Source organism: Cynoglossus semilaevis, chromosome 4 (assembly GCF_000523025.1).
Source record: "Cynoglossus semilaevis isolate Cse_v1.0 chromosome 4, Cse_v1.0, whole genome shotgun sequence".
NCBI lineage: Eukaryota > Metazoa > Chordata > Actinopteri > Pleuronectiformes > Cynoglossidae > Cynoglossus > Cynoglossus semilaevis.
Window position 1 is genome coordinate 17,004,894 of NC_024310.1, and position 16,321 is coordinate 17,021,214.

General features: G+C 43.0%; 1 protein-coding gene across 1 annotated transcript in view; it reads left to right on the forward strand.

Moving 5' to 3' along the window:
- Positions 1-12,307, forward strand: part of col26a1 (collagen, type XXVI, alpha 1) — a 24,083-nt gene extending 11,776 nt beyond the window's left edge. The window contains exons 4-14 of the mRNA XM_008309685.3: positions 3,531-3,592; positions 3,681-3,807; positions 4,321-4,419; positions 4,526-4,654; positions 8,833-8,916; positions 9,391-9,434; positions 9,770-9,832; positions 10,544-10,579; positions 10,836-10,880; positions 10,971-11,055; positions 11,689-12,307. Of these exons, the coding sequence (XP_008307907.1) occupies positions 3,531-3,592; positions 3,681-3,807; positions 4,321-4,419; positions 4,526-4,654; positions 8,833-8,916; positions 9,391-9,434; positions 9,770-9,832; positions 10,544-10,579; positions 10,836-10,880; positions 10,971-11,055; positions 11,689-11,816 (902 nt within the window). The 3' untranslated portion in view covers positions 11,817-12,307. The remainder of the gene's footprint in view (positions 1-3,530; positions 3,593-3,680; positions 3,808-4,320; positions 4,420-4,525; positions 4,655-8,832; positions 8,917-9,390; positions 9,435-9,769; positions 9,833-10,543; positions 10,580-10,835; positions 10,881-10,970; positions 11,056-11,688) is intronic.
- The last annotated feature ends 4,014 nt before the right edge of the window (positions 12,308-16,321 follow it).

Genomic DNA, 16,321 nt, shown 5'->3' on the forward strand with positions numbered 1-16,321 from the left:
TTTTTATCTTGCCACATGTGACTCTTATTCTAAAACTGAATGAACGTTTCAAAGGAGCTAAATTGATTTTCATGTAGAAAATCAGCTCGGTTTAGTCTGTAGATGACAGGAGGTTTAATCTGTCTGAGAACGTTTTGATTTACCTTCATATAAACACACACAAACACAGGTGATGATCTCCAGCCTAATCTGTCAGATGTGTAACCGCAGTCTGTCAGAAAGCCTCCGTCGTCTTGTGCAATAGATCAGTAGATCACACAGTCCTGACAGGAAACACTGGTTAATCCTTGGCTGCTTTCAAATCATTTATGGTGATGACATGTGATCCTAATGTTTTGTCTCCTCTGATATTTGAATGAAACATTATCTTCAGATCTTTCAGATGATCTAAGCCCTGCCTGGAGGTTTGATCTGAAACCCTTTGTCTGCTCTTTTTTTGTTTTTTTTGTCTGATTATTTGCACCATTCTCGAGAAGTTACGTTGTTTACATATTTCAAACTCACTTTCTATTGTACAGCAGGTTTATTTTGCTCTGTACTAAAGACAACATGATTCTGATTCTTTCCCATGAGCTGAGCTCAGTCCAAGAATAATAACCCTGTCCTGTGTTGCCATGGTGTAATTATGGATCCAAACAGACTCCATAACTGTGGTCCTGTTTTAAATATCGTCTGGAGCGGAGCGGAAGTTTGGTTTTCTAACCCAGCGTAATTAAATTTTAACTGCCGGAACAAAGATTCTCCTCCGCCACCTATGGAAAGAAATGTACTTGTTGTGTTCTGGTTCACATGTTCGGTCATGGTGCTGTGGTGTAATGGCACAAGAGGTAATGGTTGGCTTATTTATGGCTCTATGTGGGCCAGAGATCATAATTGCACATGCTATCTGTAAAAAGATAAGGCTAAGAATGGAGCAGAGAGTGCTTTCTTCTTCAGGGTGGGGAGCAGGAAATCCCTTGGCTGCGATGCTTATTTCTTTGTCCACTAGTTCACAGCAAAGCAACTGCAGTACATTTGGAGTATTCGAGCCAAATGACCACAGAGTCAGTTCTCTGAAGTCCAGTCAAGTGTGAACAGGAAGCCGAATAAGACCATGTCCAAAAACAGTCCATGAAAGGACAAATACGCGACAAGTGATCACTTCTTTTTTCTTTATGGACGTAAACTCCCTTCCTCCCCTGCAGGGGATGCAATATACGTATACCCAACCACTGTGCTGTGAAAGATCATTAGGGGTGGACAACTTTTGTCTAGGCAACAATGACATGCAGAACAATTTAATACCCGCCCAGTAGGTGGCAGCAGATGACTATAAAACTAAAAGAAATAGAGAGAGATTTAGAGCTCTTGAAGAAAAAGATCTTGGTGTGTCTTTCTTCAATTTTTGCGGGTATATCAGCATTGTCTTCAACTAAATAGGCTCACACTAAGTTAGTGAACTGGAAGTAAATTAAAGATAGAAGATCATTCATTACAGATTCTTACATCCAGCAACCATCACTCCCCACCTGGAGTATTCGTTCCAGGCAGCATCAATCTTGGGATCACTGGGATACACAGGTTCTCTTTGACAAAACACAATATAATACACAGCTCTACCTTTAGGTGGAGCTGCTTTGGTTAAAAAAGAACCCAAACTCTTCTCTGTAGTTTTTTTTATCTCATCAGCCCTGGTTTTTCACGTTAGCTTGTGATTGTACTGACAGAGATCTGTGACACGCACCGATGCTTCAGAAACCTCAGTGCACTCAGTCACAACACCTAGACCAGAATGGGTTCATTTTGGTCCCAGCGGGCGCCCTGGCCTCAGTATTTGGGTTGATGGATCCTGAGGAATGCTTTCGGTTGTTGATTGTTGTTTCCGTTTGTGGCTGCAGTCCAAGATGGTACTCTGAGAGACCACTCCCACACCGTCTGACCAACCACTGCAGTGGATGCAGATGATTGCAGACACTCAGTGTGTCCTATTTCAGTGGGCCACAAACCTCAGCGGCGGCCACCAGTGACCTGTGTGTGGCGGTTGAAGACGATGATTTCGGCAGAGCGGGGCTGTTTGGGTCCATTTTGTTGTTAGTAAGCTATTTATGAGCACCAGTTGTTCCTCATTCTCCGTGTCCCTGCTATGACCACAATGTGGGTGGGTCCCATCAGTGGGGACTGACAGCTGACATTCCACAGCTCATATGAGCCGTAGACCAGAGCAAAGGCTCGGATTTAGAACAAATGTTTTTTTTTAATGTATGAAAATGTGTTATTCTGTTGGGGTTTCGGGTTCCAGCGCATGTAAAAGAAACCACAATTGCAGCACAGCTTGACAGTGGGTATTTGTGGTTGAGTGGTGGCCAGAAAGGCATCGTTTGTGACAGAAATGACCACAGTTTTCAAAACAGACTGAAACCAACATAAAAAGTCATGTCTGTCAATAATCTCTATAGGAACAAGTACATATATGGAAAAAGAACAATCCAGCTGTGAAGTCTCACTGTGTTGCATTTAGGTTTTTAGGTCTGATTTATTAAAAGGCCTTTTTTGGAGTCCCTTTGTCATTAACATTAGGATATTACTTTTCTTTTTTGATTAAAAACTTGTGCCACATCTGTGTTTTAAAAAAACCCCATGTTCTCCACCAGTCCTTGTGGAACACAGGTGAAACCCTGGACTTCCTACTAGAGAATAGAAAAGAAAATGATCTTATTGATGAATGAGTTAAAGTCAATCAGTCGGAAAATTGAAAACAGGATTTTTTTTTACTACTGTAACGCTTCAATATTTGAATTTTTAAAATTGTGTGAGCTACAAGGTGTGTGAACTCTTAACATAAATCAATAGTAAGGCTAAGCCTTCTGAAGGTCACAGAGGTCAGAGGTTAGACCCTTGGCTCCACTTGTCTTGATGCAGAATCTTCTCTGTCTGGGTTTTAAATAACCAGGCCACTTAACAAACGTGAAATGCAAACTTTATTTTTATTTTTTTTGCTGTATTTCTACGAATGCAGTTAAATAAATTAAATGAATAAATTATAGTGAAAATCTGAAAAATAAGTTTATTTTTTATTTTCATAGATTTTCAAACGTAAAATGTAGATGTTTAAAATGCGTCTTTGATTTGTTTTTGTATTCTTTGTGAAGAGTAAAGATGTATGGTGGTTATTGGCAGCACACTTCAGAACAGCGCCTCCGACAGGCTGCACAGATAATATCAGATATAGAAACAATACATGGAAGGAGTTCAAGATAAAATAGTGTTGATTAGACACCGGGTTAGAGTTTGGTGTGTGTGTGCGCCAGAGGGACAGTGAATACTATGACAGAGTGTAATAGTGTTTATTCAGTGAGTGAGTGACATGATTTACTGTAGATGGAATTCTTGGCTGGACCTGCTCGCTGTTAGATCACGTGATACAGATACAAAAGACATGACTGTGAAGGAGTGACCGATGTTGAGAACCAGCGACTGCCTGTTGGTGACCTGTACAGTGAAGACTAAACACTTCTGTGACTCTCTGTGTGTGTGTGTTTTCTTTTCAACAGAGTGTATGAACTGCACCACCGTCACTGACATGAACAGCAGGATAAATGCACTTGAATCAAAGGTAAAGAGTCGATGGCTCTGATCTCACGCGTCTCCGTGTCAGGTCTTTGAGTTGGAGCAGATGTGACTGATCTGAGCTGTTGTTTCAGATCAGGCTGTTAGAAGACCACCGCTCCCCTCTGCCCACCCTGCACACTTCACCTGACAGATCCACTGACAACGAGGTGGACTCACCTGAACCCACTCCTGCTGCACTACCACCCTACCTGCCACCAGGTGACAGCACAAGAGAAGCTTTCTGAAGGGGTCGTGGACTCACACCTCTCTTCCTTCCTTCCTTCCTCTCCTCCTTCCTTCCCTTCCCTTCCTCTTCCTTCTGCCATTCTTTCATTTCTTACATGCTTCCTGAAAGAGTCTTGGACTCTTCCCTTCCTTCTTTCCTTGTATCCTTTCCTTTTTACCTTCCTATCTGTCTTACTTCCTTTCTTCCTTCTCTCCATAGTTATTCTCCTTTTATTCCTCCTTTCCCACTTTCATTCCATTCTTCTTCCTTCTTTATATCCATCCATTTCCTTCCTTTTCATTTCTTTTAATCATCCTTCCTTCCTTCTTCTTTCCTCTCTCCTCCCTCACTTGACCTCCATCCTTCTGTCTGTTATAGATCTCTCTCTATAAGCCAAACTGTAATGTTTTTATTAGCTCAGTCAACTATTTTTGTTCTTTATCATTTTCATCTGTTGAGAGTTAGTGTCTTTAAATGCTCTCTTATTTTTTTTGTTCTTCTACCAGGAGGTATAGGGCCACCAGGGCCCATTGGACCTCCAGGGCCTCCTGGCTCTACAGGACCCGCAGGACCAGTAGGAAAACCAGGGTTCCCTGGACCTGTTGGTAAAACATTTTCATTGGTCTAATCCATTATTGGACTGACTGACTTTGTTATGAAGTTTGAGATTAAATTCCAAATTCTATTTTGTCTTTTCTTTAATCTTTACAGGACCAAAGGGAGACAGAGGTTTACCTGGAGAAGTTGGTCTTCCTGGTCCTCCAGGTCCACCTGGTCCTCCTGTGCTCAGCTCCATTCCCGTCAGAGAGCGTGGTGATGTCTTTCACGTGGACGACCAAGGTGTGCAGCGTGTTGAATATTTAAATGTGTCCTGTCAAATCTAAAAACCAAATTGTCCCTGATGAACCTTAACGAGCGCTAACGAGAAACAGAACGCTTCACACGTCATTAACCTCCGGACCGAAACCACCCAGCCACCCAGTCACTGCATGGTTTCAATCAATGACAGAAGCACGGCTTCGTTCTCACACTTCATCGCTGCTCTTGACCATGTGTTTCTCCACTCACACACACACTCACAGGTCTCATGCGTGTGTCCGTCCACTGGACGTCCTGTCAGGTTCACCTTGAACACTGGCCAAAGTGACAGCTGCAGGTGGAGGCCGTGAGAATGAAGTGTGGTGCAGTGTAGTGTTAACCTAAAAAATATGTGCTCGCAGCTGTGAAGGAGCTGCCTTACAGCTGAACGGACAGAGTATTGTTTCTCCTCCCAGAGACAGGCTGTTTAGGTTTACTTTAATTGCTTCCTTGTGTTTTCGCTGCTGCTGTGCCACTGTTTACTGCAACCTCACACCACCACCGACAACAACGCGGCCAAGTACCGGCGTATAAATCAGAGGATTAGCCCAGGGGCAGGATCTGTTGGGGAACATATCAGGCCATTATTCATCCAACATGTCCTTCTTAATACAGCTCTCTTCTGTCTCTGCTGTGGTCCAGCACAGGGACGGAGGTCGTGTGGTGAATATTAACCACGGAAAGGGCAACTTCAGCTGTTATGGTGGCATTTCCATTTGAAGGGGTTCTGTCGTGGCCGTACAATGGAACAGTGGTCGGTGGTCTTGTCTTACAGCAAGAAGGTCACTGGTTCAATTTCTGGTGGTAACAGAATGACTTTCCATGTTAATGTGTTGGGGTGTTTTTGGGACAAAAGTATAGTGTCATAGTGAGCAGCCAGAAAAAAAAACAAAAAAAACTTGCCACACTATTTGTCAATTTAAAATCAATCAGGCTTTTGATTTCTTGAAAAATGTATTTGCTCATTTGAACCTGTCATTCATATGAAGAGAAAATTCACCTAAATTACTTCAACACCACCTTGGCCCCCTCCTGGTACCACGTACCACATCTTTACTATTCTAAGAAAGAAAACTAACTCCACCAGTGGTGGCCTGGTGAACTGTCTCTGGTGGACCACATCCTCAGCCATGAGGTGCTGTAACTGGGTCTCGCCCCACGACCTTGAAACCCATTAAGAGGTAGAAGCTGATGTTTTGTTGACCATGTTGACGTTCCATGTCCACAGAATTGATAATGACATAATTACCTGAGAACACAGAGCTCATCTGTCAGAGCGTCTTTGAACTCCCCTCACACCTTTTCCGTCGTGTGACTGTTTCCTGCAGCTTTGATGCTGTTGTGCCGTCGGTCTTCATGCAGACACACACGTCCAGACTGACTAATAAACCCTTTGTGTCCCACTGTAATAGATGTCTCCCGGACCACATCTGAAGATTCAAAGAAACAGCACATGTACAAAGCTGTCAATAAACTGCTTTTACCACAGGGAGGCAGTATAAGCCCACACTGTAATCATTAGCTCCAGGCTTCTGGCTCTGATTATTAGACTTTTGGCTGGCTCTGTCTTTCTGGGCCCGGGACTGTGTCTGCGGCTCCGAAACTATGCAGATTTGGGTCTGTGGGGCCGTGTAAACCGAGGAGGGCCAACTGGCTGTAAATCAGGGCTAATTTGTTAGCTGTCAGCGCAACAGTCTGGGTTTAGGGGGAACTGGAGGTGGCCAGAAGCCAAAAGCAAGGCAGGCCATGAGAGCGGACACAGTCTGCCAGTCATGTGGAGTTTCTTGGGGAGGCAGCCAGACTTGGGGAGACTAAAACATGAGAAAATTAGTTCCAGATACAAATGTGCTGCGTTCAGGCCCGTCTCTGCCGACGGTAACCATAATGTAAGAGCAGAGGGGAAGGCTGACCCTGAGCGTATGGTAGAGTGGAAAGGAAGTGGCAGCGTGCCGGCAGTGGTTTCAAACAAAATTTATTCCTACAAGTGCATTTGAAAAATATTTTACACATGCTGAGAACAAAGCACGACATGGGCTCCATTCATGTTTTCTGTTAGGATTCATCCCAGAATTTACTGCTCCATTAAACGGGTCATGCTGCAGACGCAGCAGCTGCTGCTGTCCATCAGTGTCAGAGCAGATTTAATCCTACTGTTGACTGCTGATGAAACTCAGCACTGTTCATCCACAATGTCTTAACTCTCTGTGTATACTGATGTCTTAACTCTTTGTACATATCAGTGACGACTGCTTTAAGACGACAGGAGAACCACAGCTGCCTCTGAAATCAGTCATAGAACACACTGTCAGATATCTACTGTTTCATTTTGTATTTTATTTACAGATAACATGATAACCTGACGCTAACACATGTTCAACTCTATAACTAGTTAACTGAATTAAATGTTAAACACAGTTGGTCTGAATATATTTCTTTTACGTTCCAATAGCAGCGGTGCGTATTAAACCCTGTTGAAGCTCAGCCTTCTCTGAGACGTCACATGATAAGTCGCCAAATATCCCTTTGATTTGCATTAAATTTACATTTTAATGTTGTTTACAATTCATGCTTAGTGTATTGCAGCTTCAATTATATATATTTTACACACATACAGCATATATCTATACTCATTTAATTAACCATTTACATATATATACACACACATACAATATACGTATATATATATATATATATATATGTATGTATTTTCTTTTTTAGTTGTTATAGCCATCTTCTGCCTCCTCCTGGAACACCCTGTCACTGTGGCATAGACAAAGACAAATTATTTGCAGTCCAGTCCAGACCACTGAAGTGAAGTGAAATTTTCCACAGCACACCTGATGATCTCTCAGGACACACTAGTGTGCCATGGTACAGTGGTTGAGAATCACTGGGTTAGGAGGTGAAACCACTTCAATTACAAGCACTTCTGACAACATCACTGAAGGGCCTTTGTGCCGGGTTAGCAGAGATTGGGAACGACACCTATAAATTAACTTCAGTCTGTTGTGGCCCGTTTCTATTAGTGCAGCATGTATACTGTATATATAAACTGTATATATATATATAAACTGTAAAAAGAAAAAACCCATTGTGTTCCATAGTTATAGTTGTTGGTTTGTTGTTACCATTGTTCACTTTTTAAAGGGAGAGCTGAGGTCCACATTGCCAATATAGTCTATATATGGTGTAGACAGAAAAGGTGGATTTGTGAGGCATTCTGAGGATCTAATGGAGCGTTTTATAGACGTGCCACAGATGTACTCAACGCCGCAATGTCTGTAACTCCAGGCTAATGCGGAGACAGTCTGTTTCTTTGATCCTGTTCATAATTAGTCTGTGGATAAGTCCTGATTAAGTCTCCATGAAGTTTTAGATCTTTACATTAACCCCCTTCAGTCTACGCGAAAAGATGGACATTTGCAAATATGTAGGATTTTGGATAGAGAACTGTTTCAAATACGTACGTACTGGAATTAAAAAAAGGATTCGTAAGTGGAATTTCACTGCGTGAACTCACGGTCTGAAGGAGTTTTCCACTGTTTTTGTGTTTCTCAGTGTTCATGCTTCTCCCACCTCGCTTCAGTGACACAATGCGTCCACGCCCCACCTACTGTATTTGGTTACACGCTTCCACTCACCATTCAAATAAAAGAAGCTGCAGTGAAAGGGGAAATGACAACTCGTTCATACTGACAGAACACAATAAGTGACTCATTTGGACGATCAGCAACTTTGAAAACACATAGTTCTACTGTAAATATCAAAGCCATAATGGAGTATTTTCTCTGGGTGTAGATCTGTGACCGAACACAGTCTGTTTTCATAGCACGTTGACTCTGACGACTCCACCAACACAGTATTTGCAGTACTGTGGATTTGTGACATTCAAATCCCTAATGCTAACACTACCTGACAATCCTGGTGCATTGTGGGTAGCCATGTTGCCATGCTACAGAGAGTGTTGCATTCTTGGTCTGGACGTTTTCACTTTCTCTCCATGTTACTTCACACTGGACCACTGTGGCCTGCAGGCTGCTGTTTGAATGGGCCTGTTAGAGAGGGTAAACAGATAAAGAAGCCAACAGATGGAGACAGAGGGACAATGAGCACCTGCTCAACTTTTTGGTTTAACCTTCTGTTTCTGTCATTTTCCCCAGAGGAGTTTCCTGTCCATTCAGCTCTCCCTAATCCTGGGATCAGCGCAGGGCCCCCTGGTCCAACAGGTCCCATCGGCCCCCCAGGTGTGTGGATTAGAGACATTTCTAAAGACCATCCTGTGTGTTTTCTGTCAGACGACACCAACAGAATAATGTTGAATGAATGAGTTGAACATGACAGCACTCTGAGGTTTCCAAAGAGAGACACTGTATCCTGTACACCAGTGGCGTACTGTGCATTTCTCACCTGGACCGTCAGTGGCGTCCTGCCAATACATCTATATTTTAATGATGTCATCACGTCTGTAGTAACCATCGTTATTTCCTAGCTAACAACAAACCCATGAAGCACAGTTGACTGCTGCCATATAACACACATCAAAAAGCATTAATAATGACATAATACAACTACAATAGTATTAAAAAAGACAAAATAAAGTTTATTCACCAAAATCTCTGATTAGTTGTACACGATTTTCTTGGCTGCTGCTGAATGTTCTTTATTGTTACATCAACCTTTTTAAAATTCTCTATGTAAATGTACTGTTTGGCCCTCAGGACCACAGGGACCCCCAGGTCTACCAGGGATGCCAGGACAGGACGTGAGTATCTGTCCGAGAAAGTCATTAATCTATTGTATGTGTTGTGGTATCCTATTATATATATAATAGTACAATATATACTATATATATATACTGTATATAATATATCCTATATTGTGGTATATGTTGTATTAAGTGGAACAACTCTCTTCCCCTCACCTGATAACTGCTCGGATTGGTTTTAAGTTCCCGTGTTCCTGAATAGGAATAAGCAGCAGAAAATGAAAATAAAGACATTTTCTACCTTTGACAAATTATTACAAATCAGCCAGACTAACATGGAGGTTCACAAAATGATGTCGTTTATCTCATTAGTTTCTTCTCTTTTCTTCTAGGGTCAGGAAGGTCTCCAAGGAAAACCTGGGACTGCTGGGCCTAAAGGAGATCCAGGGAACAGTGTGAGTCTTTGTCCACTTCCTTCTTCACTCTGTCCTTCTGGTCAACTGTGAACCTACACCCGCTTTAATTGACCTTTGAACACATTAAAGATGAACAAGCTTCTCCTCAGACCTCTGCTCTCAACCTGATCCTCCCTGTCTTTGTCTGTCTTTTGCTTGTGCTCTCATTCTGTCTCTTCTCTTTCTTTCAATCCTTTCTCCATCTATCTATCTATCTATCGATCATCTATCCATCCATCCATCCATCCCCCCATCCATCCATCCATCCATCCATCCATCCCCCCATCCATCCATCCATCCATCTATCCATCCATCCATCCATCCATCTATCCATCCATCCATCCATCCTCCCATCCATCCATCCATCCATCTATCCATCCATCCATCCATCCATCTATCCATCCATCCATCCATCCATCTATCCATCCATCCATCCATCCCCCCATCCATCCATCCATCCATCCATCCCCCCATCCATCCATCCATCCATCCATCCATCTATCCATCCATCCATCCATCCATCTATCCATCCATCCATCCATCCTCCCATCCATCCATCCATCCATCTATCCATCCATCCATCCATCTATCCATCCATCCATCCATCTATCCATCCATCCATCCATCTATCCATCCATCCATCCTTCTCTTCACCTTCTCTTCAGAGAATGCAGTTCTTCTCAGTAATTCTTTTCTTTGCTCCTCCAACAGGGTCTTCCTGGTGTACCAGGGGAGCAGGGCCTACCTGTGAGTGTGTTTCTGTCATTTCATTCCACAGTACTCCCTGCACATACAGTAATACTGCAGTAATACTCCAAACTAAAACCTAATTTACTGTAACCAATGACGCAAACACAAGCCCCTAATTTAATTAGGGCCACAGCTTTTTGCCATTTCGCCCCAGCTGAAGGTTTGTAGTCTGTGAATTCTCTCCAAATGTAGCTTTTGACAGGAAGAGACAAAGAGCACAGACATGACGTGACTATTGTACTCTGCTTGTTAGGGAGCACCAGGGCCAAAGGGGGAGCCGGGGGCAGTCTCCAGTGAGGTAAGGGACACTGCTGCGGCTTTTTTTCTGCACTGGTTCCATGTGATGTATAATTCATTTTAAATAAATAAAAATGTTGGTGTCGCTAAGGGAGAAGCAGTGCAGCAGCTGAGAGAGGCTCTGAAGATCCTGGCTGAGAGAGTCCTGATCCTGGAGCACATGATCGGCATTCATGGTCAGGAAAATGCTCAAAAAATCCCTAAATTAATTATAGGGCTGTCAAAATGAACAAGTTACTAGTAATTTTATATCCAATAATTCCATCAGTTGTTATTTAGACACACTGTGGGGAAAACGTTTTCATTTCATTTGAGCACTTTAATGTTAAAATACCGTCTTTACTCCCAGCATGTGTTTGCTGAGGCTTCAACCTCAGGTCGGAGGTCAGTAGGCCTCAGTCACTCAGTCTACGACTGACAGTCCGACTGACACAAGAGTCAGCTGAATTGTTCGGGACTGTAGACTGGTTAATATAGTTGAAAACAATGACTGGACTCACATTAGCCACATCAAGAGGACAGCAGAAAAATCATCAACGTTATCCTCTTATATTTTTAGATATTTTTCATTGGCATATTTTTTTTATTAATAATACTATTAATCGTGATTAATTACTATGTATGGATTCATGACAATTTTTCGCGATTAATAGTGTCTAATTGACAGCCACTTTGTGATTAACCAGATTAGAAACTGTAATTGTTTGACAGCCCTAATAATAATAATATATAAATATAATATCCTCCTGTACCCAGATATTTCCACGGTGTAGAAAACCTGGCTTCTGTTTCTCTCTCTGATTGAACAGACACGTCTGAAGGATCAGGTTTCGGCAGCATTTCGGACCTGCTGTCTTTCTCTACTATTAAGATCAAACGTCTTCAGCCCGTTCACGGTTCAACGCCGGGAGAGAAACAAACACAACGTTCCACCTGAACGTAGAGTCAGACATGTTCAACACCTGTGTTCTTAATCAGTTGGTTGTTGCAATTTTATTACCTTAACTGGAAACAGTTCTTTATTTTAACTCTTGAATTTATTTTTTAATGATTTTTTTTATTAGACTTTTGTTTGTCTTTATTTTTTTTTTGTGAGATGTTGAACATTTCATTCGCAAACATTTTTAATCCTGTTACTGAGTCATCCAAAAATGTGTCATTTTTTATAGCAGCTCTCCACGTTGTACGATAAAATACTGGTCTTAAACGCGGGGGTTTGCAGGCCGTAACAGGTCTGGGAGGGTACCGCCATGGGGTCTTGAACTTTTGTTTGATTATTTTTTGTTTTTTTTTACAGTCACTGTACCTTGCACATGTTTAAAATAAAACCATAAGTATATGAGCCTGTGTGTTTGAGAAGCTTAAGGTAAGGAATTAAATGCAAAATGACAAGGTACATTTATACATGGCTCTTAGCCCAGTTTATTCTAAAACACATTTGTATACAATTTATATATATATATATATATATATATAGTCAGTTGTACACTGCAATAAAATGTAATCTTATAAAGTGTTATGAGTCTTTTGTGTCATTTTTGTTTCCTCAGGTTCTTGGAAAAAGCTGTGCGCTCGTCAAACCTCTCTCTCTCTCTCTCTGTGTGTGTGTGTGTGTGTCTCTCTGTCTCTCTGTCTCGCCAGACTCTGCCTTAAAAAACTGACGTGTACGTGTTGGGCTGCCAAGAAGATCTGCTTTACATGAAGTGAAACCAATCACATGTGAAGAGCCAACATCTGGGAGGCAAAGGGAAGAAACGCTGAAACAGTTAGCATTTGGCCTGTGAACCGCTAAACGCCGCGTTTGGCTTCAGCGTCAATTCATGTGAGGTGGCTGACGGAGCATTAATCCTGACAGTATTACACTGACTTTGTTCTAATCTGCCATTGAGATTTTAGTTTTCATTTGTAAAAAAAAGTCAACGGGAGGTCGAGTGTCAGTAATTTCAACAGGTTTCCATTGTAGTTTGTCAATTTTGTTGATGTTTTTGATCTTCTTTTTACTTTTATTTTTTCCACCTTACAGTCTTCAGTTGCTGTTTGTGTTTCCCCGACTAGAATTATTTCATATTCAGCACATTTATCAGTATTTATCAGCGTTAGATAATGGTGTGGGATTAATGTCACGCTAACAAAGGGGAACAATTTTAACGTCTCCCCATAATTACACATAATTACATTCAGACATCCTGCATTAACACCCCTTCACAGCATGGGGAGACTTTTAACCAGCAGGAGCTCCTCTTCCTCCTCCTCTTCCTCTTCCTTCTCTTGCTCCTCAGCATCTCCTGAGCATCTTCCTGTCTGCGCTCCATCTTCCCTCGGCTCAGTCTGTGGGTGATCAGTCTTTAATCAACAGTTGGCTCTGTTTTCGGTTCGCCTTCACATCTGTCCCGTCTGCACAGAGATGAAGCACGGGAGCAGGTTTTTCTTCTTGCTCTTCTTCTGTTTGTAAATAGTCAGCTCTTGTGATGAGAGGAGGGATCAGACCTGGCGTAACTTCAACATCAACAGAGCTGACATTTGCCGTTCAATTATCCCATCAGAACAGGCAGATGAGTGCAGTTATGTATCATTGTCATATATTTAACTGCGGCCTCCTTGTGCATCCTTTCATCTCCCCCTCCCTCCCTGCCCTCGTGTCTCTCGCCTCTTGTTTTTCCTGTCTACTGAACAGAGACGTGTTGATGTGAGGCCTTCTCCATGCGCAGCCACCAGGGAACAACTCTCTGGAGTTTTTGATCAGCTGCAAGATCAGACACGTCCACAACTCCCTGGTGTAACACTCCGGTGACTGATCATGCAGCATAATGGACAGGCACAGGCAACCAAAGACGCACACCCACACATGTTCTCTGTGTAGATCTTATTAGCATGCACGCGCACATTCACAACACGCGCACACGCACACAGAGCGCCGAGACAGTTGACCAAGTATTTGCTCTGCTCACAGTGGGGCGGCTTGTTTGCTGGACACAAGGGAGCGAGAGAAAGAGAGAGAGAGAGAGAGAGAGAGAGAGGGAGATGGTGAGTCTGATTTCCCCTCTCTGGCCCTTTTTTTGTGTTTGACAGTAAGATGGATGATTGCAATCACAGGAGCCATCAGTGAGACAGAGCGGAGGTCTATGGGGCAGGGAGACACAGCCATGGGAAACCAGCCGTCAGATTACTGCACCACGCTGCCATGGGAACACTGTGCTGTTTGTTTGCGCGGGTTTTTTTTTTGGTTGTTGTTTCATATGCACCCCCTACCCTGTCCACAGCCTTTTGATGTGCGCAACATGAAAGATTCCCTGTAAAATATGTGTAGGCTGCCGGAGAGGGGCCACGTTTATGTTTCACAGTAAAGAGAGCCTACTGTAAGTCAATATGTCTCCTCCAACCAGGACAAATGTGACAGATTTCATAGTGATTAGACTGCTCTCTTTGATCCCCTGAGAGAATACCGAGCCCACTTTTTTCTCCCCAGTCAACGGATGTTTTTAAGAGAAACATCTGTTGCTGTACAAATGAGATTAGTGTGTCTCCAGCCAGGGGCCATGTAGGTTATGAATGGTGCTGTGAGTGAAGAGAGCGCCCGAAAAAGGAGCTGAGAAGGATCTCTGTAATAAGCTGTAGCTGGTAGTTAAGGTCCTTAAATCAAATTAAATTGCCTCACATTCTGGGTATTCATCAACGCTCACCTTCAGCTTGTTCAGGGCTATCACCAGCGCTAGTACCCACGAAGCGCCATCTCACGTTGAAACGTCCAATATTTCACCTTGTTGCCAGGCAACAACTCACCTCTGCCTCTGTAAACTTGTCGGCCCGCGACACCAGGTGATATTTCATCCTGGAGGAGAGATACCAAAAAGACAAATTAGGGTTTCCATCTCTTTGACTCCAGACTTCTGCGACCCGTATTCCACTGACCACGACGTGCCTTATCTGCATGTCGGAGCCTTTGGTGACGATTTACATCCTAGTGTTGTGTGACACTAATTCATCATTATCAGAGTGATATATATTCTGCCGAGAGGCCTCACAGGCCACAGATTCATCTGTGGAACCACACACTCTGGACTCCTGGTCCTGACGGCCCAGAGGTCTTTGAGAGGATCGGGTCCTGACAAAACGCTGCGTCAGCTGCCCTTGAGAACACGGTGAGCAGATGCTGATGACACTTTTTTTTGGAGTGCTCTTTAGTCTCACTTTTTAATACTGTTAAATCTGTCTAAACCGTAACCATAAAGATATTATATGTCAGTGATCCCCAACCTTTTCTCTAACGAGACCCTATTGGCCAGAATCAGCCGTTAGTGTGGACCTGTAATACCATTGTTGAAGGATCATTCCATTTTCAAAATAAAACACCTTTTAGACTTTATTCAATCAGTGTCTGAATGAGCTGTTGTTTTGAAACATTGACAGATTATCTTTGAATGAATAGAGTAAAGGGATATGACTGGATTCTTTTGGAATGAAGTGCATTAGTAAAACTGAAGCCCATTTTGTCACTGTGTACCACTGCGGCCCGGTACCAAATGACCTACGGACCGACACAGGTCGTACAGGGATTCACTTTGGTAAAGCTGTATAGTTTAGCATGTTTTACTGTCCATTCTGTCACTGTTTGGTAGAGGTTTTTGGCACAGTAATTCCGTCGATTCCATCGATTTCTTTCCTTTCTCCTGTGTCATCCTCTCTTCACTGGTTACGGCCATACAGATGTTTGAGTGGTCAGGTTCCTCTTTACCTGTCCGACCTTCTGCCACGGGACACTGACGTCAGTTGATCAGCTGCTGCTCATGGTTGCACCAAAACCAGGGTTGAAGCTCAGGTCTGATCGCTCCTTTGCTGTGGAAAGCCCTGAGCGTCAGACACTTCCTGTTTTTAAATCTTTTGTTAAAAACACGTTATTTTTTTCCATTGTGGTTTGATGCTGACAGAGTTGATACATGTTTTGTCTTCTTGCTGTGATTCTGTTGTCACTATACAGCACTATGGTTTGAATTCTGTGTCTGATCAGATGACCTCCTTAAACAAAGCTATTTGTTTTGTTTTTACACAGTGCCGACTGTGCAGCACCTGCTCTGTCCAGGCCGACGCCACATGCAGCCCAGCGGACAAGGTGTAATGGACCGTTTGAAGGACAGTGTGAAGGTTCGTGGAGATGCAGGCCAGACTTTTAGGGGATCTATTTGAAAGGTTAGCTTGGAGTCTGGACATGACTGTGTTCACAGTAACTAGATATGTTCATAAGTCCCTATATTGGAAATTAGTTGGATAATGACAGGGTCGGGGGGCGGGGTGGGGGGGTTCTGACTGTGTGGCCATCTGAAGGCATTACTGCTGATAGACATTAGGGGTTTGAACAGCTGTTGAGACATCAGCTCATTATGAGGCATATTACTGTTACACGCTGCCACTGTCCCTGCAGGGAATGATATCATTTGACAGTGCTAA